This window comes from Mytilus galloprovincialis, chromosome 10 (assembly GCF_965363235.1).
Source record: "Mytilus galloprovincialis chromosome 10, xbMytGall1.hap1.1, whole genome shotgun sequence".
NCBI classification, from domain to species: domain Eukaryota; kingdom Metazoa; phylum Mollusca; class Bivalvia; order Mytilida; family Mytilidae; genus Mytilus; species Mytilus galloprovincialis.
This window is the reverse complement of record NC_134847.1, coordinates 6,710,664-6,733,664: the sequence shown is the minus strand read 5'-3', so window position 1 is coordinate 6,733,664 and position 23,001 is coordinate 6,710,664. Positions and strand designations below refer to the sequence as shown.

General features: G+C 32.3%; 1 protein-coding gene across 1 annotated transcript; it reads right to left on the bottom strand.

The window, feature by feature from the left end:
• Positions 1 to 6,895: 6,895 nt before the first annotated feature.
• On the bottom strand, positions 6,896 to 21,109 carry LOC143049749 (pyruvate dehydrogenase E1 component subunit alpha, mitochondrial-like). Its single transcript, XM_076223460.1, has 9 exons — positions 21,016 to 21,109; positions 14,992 to 15,042; positions 13,203 to 13,376; positions 11,946 to 12,072; positions 11,425 to 11,516; positions 10,369 to 10,617; positions 9,204 to 9,340; positions 8,824 to 8,932; positions 6,896 to 8,170 (listed from the first exon to the last, which is right to left on the bottom strand). Exons 1-9 carry the CDS (start codon positions 21,064 to 21,066, stop codon positions 8,006 to 8,008), a joined length of 1,155 nt encoding a protein of 384 aa, XP_076079575.1. The 5' UTR covers positions 21,067 to 21,109; the 3' UTR covers positions 6,896 to 8,005.
• Positions 21,110 to 23,001: the final 1,892 nt, after the last annotated feature.

Sequence of the window (23,001 nt, the reverse complement as noted above, 5' to 3'; positions counted from 1 at the left end):
TTTAATAGTTTTCTTATCACTTTTGCAGATGACCTTAATGATGCTTACTTCTTAATTTTATTTTTAAATTATATATTGTAGAATTCGTTCTGTTTATACACACTTTTAAAACTCTTACAGTCCCAAATAATTATCAAAACCCTATTTTTTCGAAGTAAAGTGCATTTTCCGCATACATGGAATACACATTCAAGACCTTATATATGCCTTTAGTGATGTCTTTGACTTTGTAAACATTAAGTTTACATAGTTGACTTATAAACACATTGTTATTCTATTTTCAAACTGTACCGTTAAAGTATATGACGTCATTAAAAAAAGTGTTATTTGTGACGTTTATATGTAAGACGTCGAAATGGAGTAACTTGCAGGTACTTGAAAATACCCAAATAAATGGAACATCGTATCAAAATCATTAAATACGCAACTGAGCAATATGCCGTGAATGAATAAATTGGCGCATATTAATTCATTTATTCATAATTTTATGACTATTTTATCATTTTTGTGTTGTATTATAAAATGTTTTCAAGTTTCACGTATGCCATCAATCCCGACATTTGGGCAATATCTTTTTCAATAAAGTCTTATTTTTTTTACTTTGCTAATACTTGAGATTTGTCAGTCGACAGCATGGAGAACATTTCAGGCTGCATGTTGGGAATATCAAGCCGAAGGAAACGGTCTACTAAAAACCTTACCCAGAATGAATTAGAATACATTAGGCATACATCTTTATAGTTCGTCTTAAAAACACGACATACGATTATTTGTGTTATAGGTGTTACATTAAGAACTATTCAACTATCTTAATAAAATCAAACTTTAGAATGACCTACTCCTTGATTTCTTAGATTTACATGCAATGTTTAATCTTTTATTTTTATTGGGGGGGGGGGGGGGGGGGGATAATAGCAAAACTCAGCGAAATATCAGATGGGGAAAAGAATCTCGAAAAAGAATTAAGAAATTGACACTGTAAAACAGACAAAGTTGGGATGTAAATAATATATAATAATATGTGCGATGATTGCCAATGAAATAACTGTCCATCATAGTCATAATTAGTATACGTCTACAGACTTAAACACGAAGCATTGGCGCTTCCAAAAATTGACTAGACAGTGTTAAACCATTAAAACGGGAAAACCAACCGTCTATCTATATGAAAAATGCATGTTTCCAATTAATTTACAATTTACTCAAAAACGAGCTCATTTACCCTACTTTTTTGATATGACAATTGGCTTGAAGTTTATTTGTCCCAACTTTTAATGAAGAAAACCACCGACTTTTTTTTCATAAACCAGATAAACATGCAGCAAATATGTTGGTTTTTTTAAATCAATTTCCTAAAATTAAAATGTACGTGTAAGGGTTCCGCTGATCTAGTGTCCTGCCAACTTTATAAATCTTATTAATTTGTTAAGAACTTTAACGACAGACTGTATGTTATGTTGACTGAAAGAAAAACTAGGTCCATTTATAAGTAACATACAGAAAAACAGGAAATATATTTTTACAAAATTTCCGTTTACTAGATACTATTTTTTATCATAAACAATTAGATTCTGACCATGTTTGGTAGAAATCCAGGATTGTTTCAGAAAGTTATTAAGATTTTAAAAACTTTACAGCCGATTGCATAGAGTGTGTAGACAAAGGTAATATCTTTTGTTAGCTTGCTTTATAACTGAACAGTGAAGTCATTATTATATTAGGTAAACTACCCTCCTTTAAGAGTAGACTAGCCCGACAGGTAACCAATCTAATGTATTTGTTTCACCAAATATATTACCTTTGTCTACACACTCATTCAATGCAATCAGCTGTGACAACAAAGTGAATGTAATGTTAAGGGCATACGATACAGTTTTGATGCCGTATTTACAGTTTGAATCAGATAAATATTTCCATATAGACTATTTTTTACCTGATTAAATCAAATATATGCAATATAAAATATACCTTCATGTGCTACTTTTTGAGTAAAAGGAGGTCGAAATTTTGTATATTTGCTCAAAATTTGAATTATTTGAGGCCGTATTTTCCCTTTCGAAACAAAGCCATAACTCTTGTTTTAAAAGATAAACACAATTTGTTTTTTGTTAAATAATTTGTAATTTCTGTATTTTATATATATAAGTATCCTAAAAAAATATTCATTTTTTATTCAGAAATAATTCATATTTATCAAATGATCATGAATTGAGAAAAAAAAACTTAATTTTTTGCTGTATATTTATCAAAATTAAAAAAAATCCACTATTCACAGTTTTATAAAAATTGGTCCACATAATCCCCCTGCAAAATCAAACAAAAGGTCGTTTTAAAAAATAGGGGTGCATGCACTCGTTTTCAAATTAAATCAGTTTGAATAATAAAAATCAGTCGAAAAATGCATCTTTTCCCGATATGTCACAGTTTGACGTCGCGAAAATAACATTTTACGTTAGCAACGTCATTACCTCCCCTGTAACTATATCGTATGCCCTTAATTGGCAAGAAAACTAAGTCTTTTTATGATAAACATACGGACAAAAAAGGGTTTTTTTTTTTTCTTTCTTTTTTTTTTTTTTTACAAAATTTACTTCTGGATACTACCTGTATCTAATGATCATAAACAAGGTTGTGTCAAAGTATGAGAGAAATACATGATAGTTTAAGAAAGTTATCAACATTTAAAAATCTTTACCCGCAGAGTGCATACTTGTGGACGTCTCAACCGCCGACAGCGGAATGCATGTTCGATAAGTTTCTCTCGAAGACTCGACAAAAATGAATTATTAATGGAGAATTGTTACACAAATGCAAAGTATAATTTTGTAACGAACACATGCATATGTCTTCACCGAAAATGACATTATTTTTATGTTTATGTTTCGAACAATGCACAAAAATAAGGAGATGTATTATGATTGCCAATGACACAACTGTTCAAGAAAGGCCAAATCAAAATGATATAAGCGGCAAATATAGACAACCACACGACCTTCAACAATGTAAAAAATAGTCGGTTTTAAAGGTCTCGCCCCGACATGAAAAATAAGAACCAATTCAATTATTGGTATATTAGAAAAAAAACTATAATCGGATAAAAACTAACGTTTTATCAAACAAAATATATTCTATTGGAGTCGCAATTCTCTCGCCTATGTATTCATTCGCAAAGGAAAAGAGTAGCCTCCGTAGCGGAACAACTTGAAAGTACTCCCGTCATTCTTTTTAAAAAATCCTGGAGAGTAAACAAAGTTCTATTGATAATTACTTTTTAGGACTTAATCTTTTAGACATACATATAAAAACGTTGAGGTGGATTCGCAATTATGGACGTCATGGAAAAAGCAAATTAATCAGAGAAAGTGACGAATGTTGATTTTTAGATACAGGACTGCAACAGTTATGGTAATCTTCGGTGAGGATAAAAAGGGGGGCATTTACTATATACCAGGTGCCACGTGCCACTAGAATATATAACAGTTTTATGCTTTGAAATATGTGAATCGGTCGGGAAAACTATTAGAAATATATGATAAGGTCAATAAAGTTCCCATAATCTCTTCGTCCGTCATCTTTTTGGGTGTTCCAAGCTGTATTTTTCAACCAATTTTCTGTCTTTTGAAACTTTGGTACCTGTATTACACTGTTACATTACATACCACATTGAACCCAAACAATATGAGAAAAGGTAACATTTTTACGAAATGTTTGAAAAGGTAAACGTTTTTAAAATATATATTATTTGAAAAGGATGGGGTAACAGAATCCTAATGGCACACTTGTTTATACACAAAATGTCTATACATGCATCTGCCTTTATTTTTCATTTTCTTTGCCAAAACACGTAGTTCATAGCTGGTTGCAAGTCAAAGTCAGCGTTTTTCATAGGAGTTATTTCCCTTTGATTACTTTGCGTAACGTCGCGTGAACTTTGATGACGTTAATCTATTCTCCCAAACAAATCAACAGGAAAAACAATGGCTACCATTGCAATGTTAATTTCCCATAGAGAAATTTTTAATGCTTCGTACACGCATTTAGATAGTTACGGGATGACAATAGGTACGTGAAACGTGTTGTAATTTTCTTTTCTTTAAGAAAATCACTGTTTGAAACAAATATTTGCTCAATAAAAAAATAATCGCAATTTTTTGACGGACAGCAAAGCTTGAACCAGACTATAAGTCCATTTATAAGTAAAATACGGAAAAACCAGATTTTTTTTTACAAAATTTACTACTTGATACTATCTTATGATCATAAACAAGCTTCTGTCCAAGTTTGGTAGAAATCCAGAGTGAATATTTGTGGATGCCAGAATGTAGGATTGCTATGTCTCGCTTTTTTGACTATAGTCAAAGGCTCTACAAAATGGTGGATTGGGTTTTATAGCTAGCTAAACCGCTCACTTGTATGATAATCGCATCAAATTCCATTATACTGATAACAATGCCTGAACAAAACAAACAGACATAATATGTAAAAATAAAACTAGAGGCTCTCAAGAGCCTGTATCGCTCACCTGATTCTACTTGGGTTTTTGAAATAAAATAAAAAAATATGAAATTTGGCTAAAAGTAACAACACTTGGCCAGCACCTCATAAGGAAAGGACATTCATGCTATGTTTGATTTCATTCAATTCAGTGATTCTTTAGAAGAAGACTTTTGTATGCATTTCCCATAGGGTCCTATGTTAAACTAAGTCCCCCCACTGGCGGACATCTTGGATGTTGCAATGACAACAAAGTAACAACACTTGGTCAGCATCTCATAATGAACATTCATGCTATGTTTGGTTTCATTCCATTCCGTGGTTCACTATATATATATATATATATATATATATATATATATATATATATATATATATATATATATATATATATATATATGTACTAAAAGAAGACATTTGTATGTATTTCCCATAGGGTCCTATGTTAAACTAAGTCTCCCACTGGCGGCCATCTTGGATGATGGATCCGCTACAAAGTAACAACACTTGGTCAGCATCTCATAAGGAATATTTATGCTATGTTTGGTTTCATTCCATTAAGTGGTTCTCTATAAGAAGAAACTTGTATGTATTTCCCATAGGGTCCTATGTTAAACTAAGTCCCCCACTGGCGGCCATCTTGGACGTTGGAATGGCGACAAAGTAACAACACTTGGTCAGCACCTCATAAGGAACATTCATGCCATGTTTGGTTTCATTCCATTCAGTGGTTCTCTAAAAGAAGTCATTTGTATGCATTTTCCATAGGGTCCTATGTTAAACTAAGTCCCCCACTGGCGGCCATCTTGGATGATGGATCGGCTACAAAGTAACAACACTTGGTTGGCACCTCATAAGGGACATTCATGCCATGTTTGGTTTCATTCCATTCAGTGGTTCACTAAAAAGAAGTCATTTGTATGCATTTCCTATAGGGTCCTATGTTAAACTAAGTCCCCTGCTGGCGGCCATCTTGGATAATGGATCGGCTACAAAGTAACAACACTTGGTCAGCACCTCATAAGGAACATTCATGCCATGTTTGGTTTCATTCCATTCAGTGGTTCTCTAAAAAAAGTCATTTGTATGCATTTCCCATAGGGTCCTATGTTAAACTAAGTGCCCCGCTGGCGGCCATCTTGGATGATGGAATGGCGACAAAGTAACAACACTTGGTCAGCACCTCATAAGGAACATTCATGCCATGTTTGGTTTCATTCCAAACAATCACTATGAAAATAAACAAATATGTAACAAAGAAGCACAAAATAGCATAAATAGAAAAAAGTAAAATCACTGAACTTAGAGGAAAATCAATTCGGAAAGTCCATAATCACATGGCAAAATCAAATAACAAAAGGCATCAAAAACGAATGGACAAGAACTGTCATATACCTGACTTGGTAAAGGCATTTTCAAATGTAGAAGAGTGAGTTGCTGCTGTATCTCTTACAACAGAAATATCCATTAAAACTTATAAATGGCAGTATAGAGAGAACAAATGATATGTCTACAAATCAACTTACAACATTGAAGGAACAGACAACCAATCATGATATCCTCCAAGTGGTGACTACTCATGACTCCTCATTACCAAATGCCTTCAAGTTTATAAAATCGAATCTTTAGATTTTACATCAAAGTGATACCTTGAAAACTTTGGTAAATGAAAAATCAATCATTTATAGAAGAAGACAACCTAAAAAAATTTGAAACCCCACCTCACAAAAGCTTGATGCGATATAGTTGAAAGCATATCATCAGTGAAAAATTGAGACAATTCACGCTGTGGAGTATGTTCCAGAGACAATTATAACTATCTAGAAATTGGCTGTACAAAATATTTCAATGACCTGATGACCCCCCCATTCTTCTCTGTTCTATTTAAAAGACTCTGGTTTTGTCAAATTAATTCACACCTAAAAAGTGTTAAAAGCTAAAATTTAATAATGCGCCTGTCCCAAGTCAGGAGCCTCTGGCCTTTGTTAGTCTTGTATTATTTTAATTTTAGTTTCTTGTGTACAATTTGGAAATTAGTATGGCGTTCATTATCACTGAACTAGTATATATTTGTTTAGGGGCCAGCTGAAGGACACCTCCGGGTGCAGGAATTTCTCGCTACATTGAAGACCTGTTGGTGACCTTCTGCTGTTGTTTTTTTCTATGGTCGGGTTGTTGTCTCTTTGGCAATTCCTCATTTCCATTCTCAATTTTAATTACCAGAACAAATAGTAATATACGGATTGTTGTCAGATCCTAGTGAAATTTTCCTTTTTGAGCAACCAGCTATGCTTGATTTTTTTGGTGGTTAAAAATCAAATCTTATTACAATTTCAGAAATGCAATTCAAATGTACAATGGTCAAAAGTTCTGGGTTGGTATTCAAATATAAACAATTAAATATTGTTGTTTAAATTTTATTGCATATTCAAATAAAAACAAACTCAATTATAAATAAAATGTATGACTTATAATGCAATATTTCATCACAAATGTAAAAGCAATATAACAACTCTAGCTTCTCAGAAGCTTTTGAATTTTCAGATGAGGCATGCATTATCATTTTTTTTTTTCAATTTTCCACAAAAATGTATACTGTATACATTTATTACAAATAAAACTTCTCAAATGTTGATTTTTTTTTAAAACAAATTTGCCTTTGCAGCAAACTTTGAGTACATGAAACTGAGATGATACATCTACCTTTTATTTTAATCAGCTGTTTAAAGTTTTTCTTTTTCAATTTAATCTCGATAGAATTGACAATTTTATGAAGTAAATATATCAACAAAACATAAATAACTCATTAAATAAAACTTGTTCCTGTTTACTGCCATTAAGATTTCAAATACTAAAAAAAGATCAGAAAAAATCTTTGTTAGCCTCTTGAACAAATATAAGTATTTTCTTTTTTGAAACTAGAATTATTTGATTCATTGAGATTCTAATTGAAATGAACAGATATTCATGGTTCATGTCTAGTCTGACCAGAGATGTTTTTTCATATTTCCGTAAACTACATTCAAGCATTCAAGGTCTATCTTAGTCTAAAAATACTTTTGTTACAAGTATATTTCTTTTCTCTTATATCTTAAAGTTTTGTTAGTTATCCATATCTTTTGATTGTATCACAAATTCTTAGGGGTGCAACAATACTAAAAGTCTTCGATAAGAATATCAATTCACTAAGTATAAAATTTGTGAGTGAAATAGTCAAATACAGGGTTTAAACTTAAAAATTCAACAACCATGTCCATTATATTTGTCCAATTATTGTACTTAAACATCAACAAATCTATAAATTTTCATATCATTAAACAGGCATTGCATGTATGACCTTTTTTAGTAGCTAGACTATCACCAAAAATATAACTTATAATCATATTAAAAACATACAACACTTGAATTTTTGTGATATGTATAAAAGATCATTGCACCCCTACAAAATCTAATCTTAAATAATATAAATAACAATAATTGACAGTAAATTGAGTATGGTCTGTGATGACTTTTATCGTGAAGCCACCATTGTTACAGGATCACATGTTCTGACTTTAAAATCTGCTTCCGGCTGTACATATATATGATCATACATATCCTCCAGTGGGGGACCAGTATCAGCTATAGCTTGCTTCTCTGATTCAGTTACTTCTTTTCTAACGTCTTGATCTATTTTCTGTAAAATAAAATCTCAGTGATAAAAGAAGGATCTGAATATGGGTTATAATAGTATTTTCTCTTTCGGTTTTTAGCTGAATGTTGTCTCCAAATGACCTTTATAGATCTGTCTTTGAGTAACCCTCTGACTTTAAGCACCAATCACTTTTTATTATGACATAAAAATTTCTGGAAACTTGTGTGATTTAATGTAATAGCGGATAAATTTGCATACAAATAAAAATATGAATATTCATTTCTGTATTGCTTGATTTTTACCACAATTTTCTTTTTACCACAATTTTCTTTTTACCACAATTTTCTTTATTTTTTTTATATTTTCTGCCCTTTATTCTGTACTTAGTGCCCATCATTCTCTATTCTGTTAAACCTATCCAGATTTTTTTCAATATTAGAACACATCTGCTTTTAAGGTTTATATTTTTAAATAACTTTTAAAGAAAAAAAATTGAATGTACAATGTATATAAAATTATGGAGATGAGGTATGATTGCCAATGAGACAACTTACTATCCACCAAAGTTCAAATAAAGATGATGTAAGCAACTATAGGCAACCATATGTCTCAACAATGAGAGAAACCAATACCATGGTCTAGTTATTTTCATCAGTGACTTATGAAGGAGATGAAACAATATCGTTTATTCATACCTTCATTTCGTCTTCTGTTACCAAATTGGTTTCTAATAATTTCTGTTTAAAACTTGTGATAGGATCTCTAGTTTGTCTTACTTCCTGTATTTCTTCTCTCGTTCTGTAGCTGTAAACAAAACAAAACTCATTACTGTAAAAGCAGAATATTTTTTGTGAACTTATTTTTGTTTATTCCCTGGAAAGGAGTATTCAACAAATTAAAACCACAACCAAATATAATTCTAATCAGTTGTTTATACAACATTAAAAGCTACAATAGGCTACAAAATTATCCAAAAGTTCTGTTCAAGCATTTGTATGGTTTTCCTTTATTTTTCTTTATTGAGGCATTGATATTATTGGCATTTTTTTTTCTTTAATAATATTAAAATACAAACCTTGTGCCGGGATCACTCATGCTGTGACCTGAATATCTATAAGTAGCACACTCTATAAGAAGTGGACCATTTTTCAGTACATAGTCTTTGGCAAATCTAGTGGCTTCCTTTACTGCTAAAACATCCATACCATCTACCTGAAATAGAAAATTGTCAAAAACATCATTAATTTGTTAATAAATATATAAAGGTGTTGGATACTAGTATCAATGCGACTTTCTTGCATACATTTTTTGTATATAAAAATGGAGATGTTGTATGATTGCCACAAGGACAACTAAGCAATGGACATGGACTAGTCATTATTATTCCTATTTTTAGAATTGTTCCTGTTTTACTAAAAGTTTGTTTTGATTTTTTTAGAATATAAAATCATTTTTGTAAAATATTGCAAAATTGTGTGTGATTATAGATCAAAATAAGTTTTTTTATTACAAAATTAAGCGTAACCTATATTTCTTAATTCAAAAACCTTCACAAATTCACACTCATTGTACAAGATCTTAGCAACAAAAAGAACTATATCATTTCTTTTTTTAATATATATATATATATACTTATGCTCAGGGTAAAAAAATCAAATATAAATGCCCAACCCATGGTTAAATGAAAACAAATATGGCTGCCATGAACTATTTTGATTCTAATAGGACAAACTCAGTAATTTTGTTAACCATGATACCCTATACATACAATACTGTTTTGGCTGTTCTGTTTTACCCAATTTTGATATAAGTAATATTATTTAATTCAATGTGTTTTTTTTAAAAAGCATTTCTCATATATATATTGTCTTCCAATGTAATTTTATTCGTTCTGAGGCGTACAAGAGGCTTAAAACACCTGGTATATACATTTGATTTTTTGTTAAAGAAACATATTTGTGAAGTCACCTTGTTTCGTTGCCATGCCAAGACAATAACATCAAATTCGAGGAATTTTCGTTTTATGAAATTTTACCATGAAAAATAAATTGAAATGGACTGATTTGTTTATTTTGCTATAGAATAGAGATAAATATACTGTATCTGCATTTTGGCCTTCGTAAACTGGGGATTTTGATGTCAAAAATTAAGAATATCTGGCAGTATAAATAAGTTGGTCGTAAGGCGAAACAGCCATTTTTGTGTATTACTGTGTCTTATCATTACAGAAGCTGACCTACCCTAAGCCCGGGCATATAATCTCCTCTGGTATAATAATCTGTGCTATAAGATGCCCGCTCTACACTGGTACCCATACCATAACCATTGTTCTCACAGACAAATATACATGGAAGCTTCCATAACATAGCAATGTTAAATGCCTCATAGACTTGGCCCTGGTTAGCTGCTCCGTCCCCATACAGTGTTATACAGATATTACCATTGTTTAGGTATTTCTGGGTGAATGCTATACCGGCTCCTAATGGAACCTTAATAAAACAAGATGCATTGTTAATCAATGTTTATTTATAAGAAGTTGTCTGGCAAAGCACCAACTTACTCATATAAAAACATGATCAGTATAATAAAAATTGAAGGTACAAAAAATGTATGTTAAACAGGAAGTTACTGCCCAGAATATCTGAACTTCAGTATCATAGAACAACTAAATATTATATTTCTAGATAAAGTATTAGATTGTTCCTTGATGCAGCACTGGTAATATGCAAAGAAATTTGTGTACTTAACGACACAGTATATAAACAGCAGGATACAATCCACTCTGCCACAGTTCTAATAATTCCATATTGAGGTAACATTGAATGTGATAAAAAATCATATATGTAGTACATTTCACTGTAACTCAGGTGAAGCTTGCTTTTTGTACCTGTCCAATGCAGGTGTGATAACATGAGGGCACATATTCTTGCATGTCCAAATGGCTCTTACAAGAGATCAGTGAAGTGAACCTGCTCCTAATTTTTTGATTTACAAGAAAAAACTATTGATATGAGCAGGTAGTTATTTGTATTCAATATTTCTACCAAAATTTAAGACTGCAAATAATAACTTGGCTGGTCATTGTCAGAGGAAGGAATATCCAAATAATAGAAAATCTTTATCAACCCATGATGGTAAAACATATAATACAATATAATAAATTAAGAAACAGTTATGTAAGTGCATGTACATGAGAGAGAAAACTCAAATAGGGGAGATAACAAATCAATATAAGTTGGATTATTTCCCTTTGAGCAGTGTGTATATACTTCTTTACAAAAATAATTAAGAAATACCTGTGCTCCTACAATGCCATTACCACCATAGAAGTTCTTAGCATACATGTGCATGGACCCTCCTTTTCCTTGTGCACAGCCTGTCTTTTTGCCTGAATAATAATGTATGATACAATTAATATCAAAATAAATTCTACATTATATCCAACTTCCTTTGCTTTCAGTGTTAAATGTATTCTTGGCAGTCATGATAACAAATAGCTGAAATTGCCTAACATTGGCATGAAAACATCCGTCATGAAGGGTTTATTCCATTAAGTTCTGATAGAGACTACAAGATGAAGCTATTTTTCACATTGCCAAATTTATGTTTATTTTAACATGTTTCAATTTACTGATTGACAAAACATGCATAAGTGACAAGGTTTGATTTCTGAATTAATTCAAAATGTATTGACAATCTATTTATCAAAACTCATATATCAAAGTCTTTGCTTTCCAACAAGATTAATGTATTATGATGAATTTATCAGATTTTCAATGAATTGTATTAGAACCATTTAGGCGACATGAATACCTACCAATTAATTCTGCCAGTACACCATGGACAGAAATACCTCTAATGTAGGCCCAACCATGGGCTCTATATGCTGTAATTACAGAGTCCTCTGGTGTGATGGAATTCTCCATACCTACACAACATGCTTCCTAGAAAAAGAATCAAAATGGTGAAAATTCAGCATATTTTTATATTATACATATTCATACACCATGCACAGCTTATGTAATTCATAGATTTTTTTTTAAAGTAGGTTATTCAAATTGCAATATTTTGTAAACTTTAATATAATGATATAATTACAGAGAAGAATGTAGTTGTCAGAATGTTCTTGTGGTCCATGTTTCCTAAAATATCTTACATCAAGTAAAAAAATCAGAGAAAGAAGGTTCTAATTCATTTGCTGAGCTCATGCATGTCTCTGCCATCTGTCCATAATACAGTTGACCAAATCTTCTGATCTGTTTTACTTTTGAACAGGTTCCCTGTTGAATCTTACCTGTCTAGAATACAGATGACAAAATCCTCTGATCTGTTTACTTTTGTACAGGATCCCTGTTGAATCTTACCTGTCCAGAATACAGATGACAAAATCCTCTGATCTGTTAACTTTTGTACAGGTTCCCTGTTGAATCTTACCTGTCCAGAATACAGATGACAGAATCTTCTGATCGGTTTTACTTTTGAACAGGTTCCCTGTTGAATCTTACCTGTCCAGAATACAGATGACAGAATCCTCTGATCTGTTTTACTTTGTACAGGTTCCCTGTTGAATCTTACAGGCCTGTCCAGAATACAGATGACAAAATCCTCTGATCTGTTTTACTTTTGTACAGGTTCCCTGTTGAATCTTACCTGTCCAGAATACAGATGACAGAATCCTCTGATCTGTTTTACTTTTGAACAGGTTCCCTGTTGAATCTTACCAGTCTATAATACAGATGACAGAATCCTCTGATCGGTTTTACTTTTGAACAGGTTCCCTGTTGAATCTTACCTGTCCTAAATACAGATGACAGAATCCTCTGATCGGTTTTACTTTTGAACAGGTTCCCTGTTGAATCTTACCTGTCCAGAATACAGATGACAGAATCCTCTGATCTGTTTACTTTTGTACAGGTTCCCTGTTGAATTTTACCTGTCAAGAATACAGATGAAAAAATCCTCTGATCTGTTTACTTTTGTACAGGTTCCCTGTTGAATCTTACCTGTCAAGAATACAGATGACAAAATCTTCTGATCTGTTTTATTTTTGTACAGGTTCCCTGTTGAATCTTACCTGTCCTGAATACAGATGACAGAATCCTCTGATCTGTTTACTTTTGTACAGGTTCCCTGCTGTTGTTTCCATTCTTCTGATGGTTTGCATCTGTCTGTAGTATTTCAATGCATCCTCCTTGGTACAGGTGACTGTAGTAGCGGGACCTTGCTCTAACTTGTGTAGTTTGCATTGCTGAAGAAAAAAGCAACTAAGTTAACAGCAAGGGATTACAAAAATATTGCAAATGACACAAGCTCAAATAGCATGAATAGATATAGTTAACACGGTGAAAGCAGTGAAAAGAAAAAAATTACAAAAAGCATTGAAAATTATATGAACAATCATTCACAATGCCTGACAAAACATGACACAGGGTAACAAAATTTCTAGCTTGATAAATGTGTCCAAATTATATTGATAATTCGTACTGGAATGATAATACTGTTGTTTTTTTTTTTTAATTTTTGCTTTTGGTAATTAATTTCTACAGCACTTGTCTTGATACACTGAGCTATTCTTAGAAGTAGAAGCTGACTCAGTTGCTTTTAATACAAGCCTTATCCTTCTTGCTTTTAATACAAGCCTTATCCTTCTTGCTTTTAATACAAGCCTTATCCTTTAAGACCTTGTGTACAAATGAAGTTAATGGTAACACTGATACAAACTGTTGTTGGGTCAATGTTTTACTGTTTGATCTAACTAAGCATGCTGAAAGAGTTACTCAGTAGAGGTCCTAATATCCACATTGGAATGTGAAACAGCTAGTAAATTGTATTTAAATAACGGAATTAAAAGTTTTCAAATGTTTTTTTAGCATAAAACCTTCCGACCCATGTTATACATTCTTATAACAAAAACAAGTCACTTTTCTATCAAAGCAGGTATTTTTTTTACTCATCTTCATTTGATCTTTGGCGTGAGACATAAGCCGTATGATTATCCAGTATTTAATATTCTGTCACCTGTGTATTGTTCAAAATATAAACATGTTGCATTTCAGTCAGTCATACCGGATCCTTTCGATACAACAACAAATTGAAGTTTTTAACGACCTTGACTGGCTATACAGCCCTTCATGGTCGGTTTTCAATACACTTGGGCTTTTACTTATTTTATAATAAACATTTGTAAATTTCGTACGTAGTAAATATAGCACTTGAAAATGTTCATTCATGAAAAAATGATAAAATATTGATGAATTAAATGCTGTTTCGCTTAGATTTCTTTTGATCCAAAAAGTAGTGTTTGTGATACTCATTTTCAAAATGAAGTTAAATTTATCTGAATCATGTGAATTGTTGGTGAACATTCAGTTCTTTTTAATTCAAGCTGTAATCTTTTTTAAAGAGTAGTAACTCAACATTTCAAAAGCAACTTCCTAGAATCAGTATTCAATCACTAGTACTACATGATTTTGGAGCAAAACAAAATTTGCGATAGTTTGCTATAGATTTGAGGCCAATGTCTTAGGAAAGTATAGCTATAGCTTGTGATAGCAAACTTTCCAAAAATGCTGTATGGTTTCAAATCTAAATTATGTAAGTTGAAATTCTTTTTTTACACATTCTTTTTTAAATTATTCATTACTATTAATTAGACGCTTTGACCACTTTTGCAAATCTATAATATCTGTATCTAGTACTATCAACCATTTCAATTCCTATGGAAATATAATATTTAGTATTGGCCTGTACTAGACCTGTTTTCATAGACACATAGACCTGAATATAATTTAAAAAGCCTAGACTGATGTCCATATGGTTAAGTGTAAAGACTGGTTCTAAATTACCAGAAAATATTTACTTACTGCCACTTCAAATGTTGCCTCTGTTGATGCACATCTTGTCCCAACAAACAGCTAAAAAATAAATAGAATATTCCTACATGTACACTGAGTACAGACATGCATAACCATGATGACAATTAAGCAAAGATAAATGATAAACACAACAAACAATTCAAATACATTATACTTGTCAAGTTTGACTGGTTCATAGTTTGAATTTATTTGGACTAGCAAAGTGTAATTGACAGTCATTACTTGTCTCATAATTATGCTAATTAAAAAAATAATCTGTAATGGGGTGGAGTCGGGATGGTTTGGTGGGGTCCTGGGGGACTTTTGCCAGATTTTGGAGAAAAAAAAGTTGCTATTGACCTCACGAAGTGATCTGAACCAGCTATGGGGGTTTGTAGGCATGCCCCCCTCCCCCCAAGAAAATTTTGGAATATTAGATGTAAAATCCTGCATTCTGAGGTTACACTTTTGTATCTGGAAATGTATATATAACTTTTCAAAAATATAGAATTTTTTCTCCATGTAATGTAAAAAATTCTACTTTCCTTTAAAAATCAAAGAGCTGAATAGCTCTGAGGGGAAAGATGGGCCCTTGTTTCTTTTCTTTTTTTTGGTGAGGGGGGGTATCTTTTGATAGTCTTCATATAAAGAATAAAAAAAGAACAGCTAGAACACGTAGAAAGGTTGACAATATTAAAGTCAATTGTTGTTAATCTAATTTTGTTTTCTTTAGTTTAGGATTCAATTTGGACCAATGGAAGAGATCTGCATCTTCTAAATCTAAACATTGGATTAAAATTGATAGTTAATTATGTAAAATTCAACTGAACTCTGTCATTTAACAACAACTACAATGTTTTCTGAAATCTTAATGGTGTACGACTGAAATGCAGGCTCGGTCATTTTCCATTTTTAGTGACAGTACTTTTTAAGATTTTTTATTTTTTTCTTAAGAAAGTTAGGACTGAAAAATTCAGTTTTGAATTTCCATTGATAAAGTTCCCAGTTACAACTCTCATCACAGGGATACAGGCACTAATAAAAAACAATATGATTGATGTAAACTGTGTGAATAGATATAGGAAGATGTGGTGTGAGTGCCAATGAGACAACTATCCATCCAAATAACAATTTTAAAAAAGTAAACCATTATAGGTCAATATACATGATATATATATGGCCTTCAACACGGAGCCTTGGCTCACATCGAACAACAAGCTATAAAGGGCCCCAAAATTACTAGCGTAAAACCATTCAAATGGGAAAAGCAACAATCAGCTTGTTACCAGGTCCTACATTTTCACCTATTTGTAAATTTAATGAATAGATACATTATGTACATGTAGGATTGAACTATAAAATGAAACATTTTTTTTTTTTTTTTTTTTTTTACCATAGAATGATTTATTTGTTGGTATACACACAATTTAGTTTTAATGGAAGACTACTTATCATATAGTAAATGTCACATTTTAAGTTTTATTTTAGTGGATAATTACTCATCAATTGAGGTGCTCCTTATTTGGAGGAAGATTCACAAAAACCGAATTTTACAGAAAAAATGAAAAAAAAAATCTGCCCAATCTCATGTATCTCCACGAACATTATTTACTTTGAAAGTTGTTGACCTACAAATTAAAATATTGCATGTTGATGTTTGAATCATCTACAGCAAACATAATTATGTTAAAATTTAACAAATACCAATTCATAATTAGTGCACGAACTCTGAGAATGATTTAAATAACCAGTGAAGGATATCCCTGCTTCTGCATAGTGTGGCATTCCAGCAATGACGTCATTATAAAATATAATGTAGGTTGGATATATTTAGAATATCTCATCATACTGATTTTTCCGGATTGTAAAAGAAATGTAAATAGTGTAAAGGAGAGCTCAAAATACGATTATTTTGCTAGAAACAGAAGGGAAATGTGTAGAAAAGTGTTTAAAGTCAATATTTTCATTTGTGAGTTTTCATCAATCTCAGTCAGTAAGATTTGTTGGGGGTTTTCCACACTATAAAAACAAAATGAATGATGTGAGGGATGTCACTCTGGTCAACGCTATAGGGGATTGACGGCTTGAAGCTGTCTTTCCCCAAAAACCCTTCTCAAAACTGTTTAAGACTCTTTTCTTTGAATTTAAGACATACATGTGAAATAAATGTATACATGTAGATATAAACCCCTTGCCATCACATTTTGTTTAAATTAATTTCTCATTCAAATTTGACTTCGGAAGATAAAGAGGTCATCCTTTCTGAGACCAAGAAACGAAGAAAATCAATCAGTTAAAATTTTATTCTGCATAATTTTTCATATTATTTTTCAATTTGCTAAACAACTCTTGTTTAAATACAGATACAGATACAAATTTGCCTCCTTTTCCCTGCTCCTTACAGTAGCTACAAAACATAACCAGCTGATCCTAGATTCTTGTACTGGAGCCAGGGTCAGGGACGACCGTACGTTCAATGAGTTTTAAATTCTTGGACCTGTTTATCCTTGTATTTTTTTTGCCTCCGTAACTTGGTCCGACTTGCGAGACAGCCTTTTTGGTGCCTTTCATAGTCTCGCACTTTCAGACAGTGAAGCCATGTATATTGAACGATGTTTGTGACCAAAATTATGTGTACACTTTTGAAATGAAACAAAACTGGTTCCACTTCTTCATAAAATTAACGGTAACCAGTCACTGTAGTCGTCCTAATAACAAATCGTCTAAAATACACAAGATGTCAAGCGGGCAGTTACAAATAAATATCTTCTCACGCAAAAATGTTCAATGTTTTTTTTACAGTACTCGCAAGGACATACTGAGAGACATGACCGACACAGTCTACGCCAGACATGGGTTTACTGACACAGTGGCCGACACAGTGCCCGACGTGTCAGGTAAATTAATCTACCTAACACCTGCGGTGTTTGACCTCTTCACACAACTATTCAAAGTCATAAACGACACCTGATTTTACGTATGGACAGTGATCAGTTCTTATCAGTTATTTTACCTGTAGCTGTATCTTGATGAGATATTTATAGAAATGTATTCATGGTGTATTTTTGATTTGTATTAATTTATTTTTCAGGTTGAATGACAGATTTTACAATCAGTTTCTTATTTTGTTGATTATCTTTAAAATTTCGTCATAATTATGAAAAGCCTTCGATTACGCTATTCAAAACTGACAAATTACAATGTACTCTCGTGTAAAACCACGTGTCGTGTGATTTAATGGGAATAATATTTTATATGTACATGATGTAAATATTTCTTTTCGATTTTAAACTTTTCCCCCCGAGTACCTTTTTTTCTTTTGAATGAATGAAGATTACGATGTTCTAAAATATAGCTGACTGATGTTTTTCATTGGTGTTTGTTGTTTTGTTTATTATCATAAAGCAATGTTTGGTGTATGTCCTTTTGTTTGATTTACTGTTAACCAATACGCATGTACGAAAAGGCAGCAGATGATTTGTGTAGACTTGTGTACGACCATGTGTCGTGTGATTTTAAAATAGGAAGTTAATTCTTGCGTATTTATTTGCCACAAAAAAACTGTTTATGTGTTACATATTTATTTTTCGTTAATTTTTTTTACATAAATAAGGCCGTTAGTTTTCTCGTTTGAATTGTTTTACATTGTCTTATCGTGGCCTTTTATAGCTGACTATGCGGTATGGGCATTGCTCATTGTTGTAAGCCGTACTGTGACCTATAGTTGTTAATGTCTATGTCATTTTGGTCTTTTGTGGATAGTTGTCTCATTGGCAATCATACCACATCTTCTTTTTTATAGTTCAAGTAGCAAATAACATAAATTTATAACCCAAAAGACGAGATCGTGTGTCTGTTTGGTTTATTATGTAATAAACCACAGGTACTCTGGTCATGCTGGTGGGCAGTTGATTTAATTATTTTTATCTTTCTTGTTCATTCGTAAAATAAAAGGTACCACTGGAATCGATATTTTAATCATTTCTAGAAGAAGAAAAATGCAATTAACTATGACCCCCTTTATAACTATTCATGCCCGTATGAAAAGTCATTATACGGACATGGATATTAAATTGCTGATATCTTGAAAACAGATAATTATTGGATACTGAAGTTAATTTTTTTAACAAAAATGTACAGTAAATCCCCCCCCCCCCCCAAAAAAAAAAATATACCATTTTCGTGTTCTCATTTAACCCCATTCAAAAGAGGATCAACTTGAAAAACATAAGTGGTTTTTTTTGTTTGTTAACAAACTTTCAAGATCCGTTTTTACACTCGAAAATAAATATAAATAAAAACCGGACAAATTTGATTACAGAAATATGTGATATTTAATGTACATTGTACATAAAATAAATTTATCAAGCAGTTTAATTTGTCAATAATCTTCTTTCAATCCTGATTACTTTCGATGAACCGGTCTTCTTAACAACTGATTCACTTCATGCATTTTAGATAGCACTCTTTCATTGAAGGCTTTTTCACAAATAACTTCTGGAAATACTGTTACTACGTATCTTCTCAGAAACTCCCTTTTTTGTCTGTTTAGGGGATTCTTATTTAGTTTACCTCGACCGTAAAACGTATACATCGTTCTTAAGTTGTCGGACGTAAATAGTTCTGGGAACAGAATTGGCATAATGTGGCATGCAAAATTTCCTGGTCCTTTAGATGAGTAAATAGCTCTTGACAGATCGTTCTCTGAGATTAAAAATTCTTCTGGAATGTCCGAAAATAAACTGTACGGTACAGTAAAGCTTTGTCTCATCGGCGGGGTTGACATGTTAAATCCAAATGTTGGCGAAAAGGTATTTCTTTGCTCAAGTGTTGTAATGTGAGACATTGTCGGAGTCAAAGGTATATCCGGCAAACGGGATGAATGTGATGGTAACGGAGACAGTACCTCACTTTCATTTTCAACAGCATCTATCAGTGACCGACAAGCTGTAGAAATTCTTTGTGTATGATTTTCCAACTCTAAGAAAGGAACTCAATACTAATTCATTTTTAAAAATTGTTTGTTATAAAAAAAAAAAATGTTACCTGATGACAGCATTTCTTTGTTTACATTGAATATGACATCATAACTTAAATAACGTCACAACTAAAATCCCTAACAACAGAACCAAAATCGGAAACATTATGTTCTTTGTCTACATTGAATATGACGTCATAACTTCACAACTAAATCCCTAACAACAGAACCAAAATCGGAAACGTTACGGTATCTCCGTTTCTCTTTTTAACATGTTTGATTTATAAAAAAAAAAATCATACAGACTTCGTCCCCATTCACAGGTTATGCCTGCCTCTGTATCTGTATCTGTATGTTACACAGTGCAGGATCCTATCACGGATATATGCGCACTGGAAGGAGAGCGGGTTGGTTAGTCCAACTGTTGGAGGGCAGCCGTGAAACCCTCAACTGTCTTTTGACATGCAGTTACCTCGTCCAGATGGTTCCACTCTACTATTGTTTTTGGAAAAAAAGAGTTCTTCCGAATGTTTGTTTTTGCAGTCTATTAATTTATACGGTCTGCTATTTCTGGTTTCTTGTCTTTCTACGATGTTTGAATATGCATATTATTAATAAAAATATTAAATAGCATAGTTCACAAAAGAAGCCCGAGCAAAGTCCCCCACATGTGCAACTAACTAGTATAGACATCTATGGTATGTACAATCTTATTATAAACTTTCAAAGATATAACTTTCATGAACATAACTTGTTTTTATAAATGCAATAATAAAATGAGCAATCACATACGTAGATTAAAGGCAGTCTTCACGCTGAACTGCTAAATCTACAGGCCCGCAGCTCAATTTTTGAAAATTTTTAGTTGGATTCTGTTGGCCTGTAGGTCTAATTTTTACAGGCCCGAGGGCCGAGACCAATTTTACCAGCCTGGGCTGTCTGGGCTGCCACTCGGCGTGAAGACTGTGAAGGCATTTAAATATCAATCAATTGGTCGTCTATCAATAAATACTATGTTTAGTCTAAATATCAATTGAAGTGGCATTTATACATACTGTTTTCGGTGTAGAAGAATTTCGTAAAGCCCTCCCAACAGTCGACAACATTTTGGAAATTTTGGAGGTCAATAAGCCGCTTGAATCAGTGAAAATTAATTTGTAACGTTTACAGTTTTATTAAAAGATAAGTCTTTTGATATCTTTTTGCAGTTTAAATAAGTTTAACTATCTTTTTAAAATTATTTGTCTATTTATTATGTCATTTTCCTTTATACAACAAAGAAGTTTTTTGCTTACACCATTAAAAAAATATAATTCTAAAATTAGACCGTACAGGCGAGTGCAGTTTTAATTCCGTACAAACTTCATGATGGAATAGCAATCTTCCGTTTAAATTTATCACAGGTACTTGTTTCTATCCATTGGAAGACCCACTATCAACTTATATTTACGTTGATAGTGGGTCTTCCAATGGATAGGCAGTTGACTGTTGTCAGGCTTTTTATGTTGTATAAAGCTTGTTGGAGTTGAGATAGCTTGTTAATAATAGATATAAACTGTATCATGAAATAATGGACTCATATACTTCAAATCAGAAGCTCTTTTACAAACGTATTACTATACAAAGAACTGGGCAACTCAAGAAACTGACTAAATTAGTTATTGATGGATAAATCTTGAGTCCTCAGAAGAAATAAGGGATGGCTGGGCATCGTATTTCGAAAAATTAAGTACATAATCATTATAGATCTACCATGTCTACAAGATCATCATTTTGTGATCAGCGATCAGCATCAAATTGTGAAGTGTAATATACAAAATATTTTGACACTACAAAATTCAGGGAATAAGGGAATGCAATATGCAACTTTAGATGAAGTTACAGCAGCTAAAAGCAAAATGAAAAATGGAAAGTCACCTGACGAGTTAAATCTAACCAGTGAACATTTGAAATGTGGTGGACAAATTGTACCTATAATATTAATAAGCTCTTTTTGATCGTGTTTTACAAGAAAGAGATGTACCTGAAATTTTTCAGTCTGGAATTATCTTCCAATACACAAGAGTCATGGTAAACCCTTGCAGGATCCAAATTCTTATCGGCGAATTACAGTATGTAGTATATAATGGGAAAAGTTTTTGAGACTATACATTTGTCTAAAATTTCACCAGACTTAGATATACTTCAAAATAAATTGCAACGTGGTTTTGCTAAACGGGTATCTCCAACAAATGCAGCTTTACTACTTACTGAGGCGCTAGCTGACGCAAAGGATCGTAAAAAGAAAGTATTTGTAGTCTTAATTTATTGATGCCTCTAAAGCATTTGATGTTCATATCCAACTAAGTTAGACATCACGTGACTTTTGTGACGTATAATGGCCGCCATTTTGTATTATATTTCCCCATATAAAATGCATATATGCTTCAATAAAGTTTAATTTTCTCATAAACCTGATCCGTTTTCTTACTTTTGCAAATCAATCCTTGATATTCAAACACATTTCTATCAAACAATGTTGGTCCTAACAGTTTAATTTTTGATTAAATTCGGTCAAATCGGAATCGTAAAACATGCACTTTTTCTCGTCATTTCTCCGTTGACTCAATGCTAAATTACCGATACCCATGTCTACTTTTACATCAAATAAAGAAATTCTGTAAATAAAACACAAACTTTGCAAATCGATTAAGTATATTCAAACATATAGCTGGCGAAGAATACTACTTAAAACAGTTTAATTTCAGGGCAAATTCGGTCAAACATCGATTTAAAAAAGGGAATTTTCCGAGATTTTTCAAAATTGCGGCTCATGTATCATATGGGAATGTTGCATCAAATCAATGATTTCTATAGTAAGACTTCTAGATTATATTTAATTTTTCATAAAGAATCTCTGATGTTTCTGTTATTTTCCTTTAGTGATATTTCGATATCATTGATTTCAAAATTTCTTAATAAAAAAAAAATATTTTAAGTGTGACACGGGAACATTTATTTTGATATTCATCCCGGAAATACTGATACCAGAAAAAAGTTTA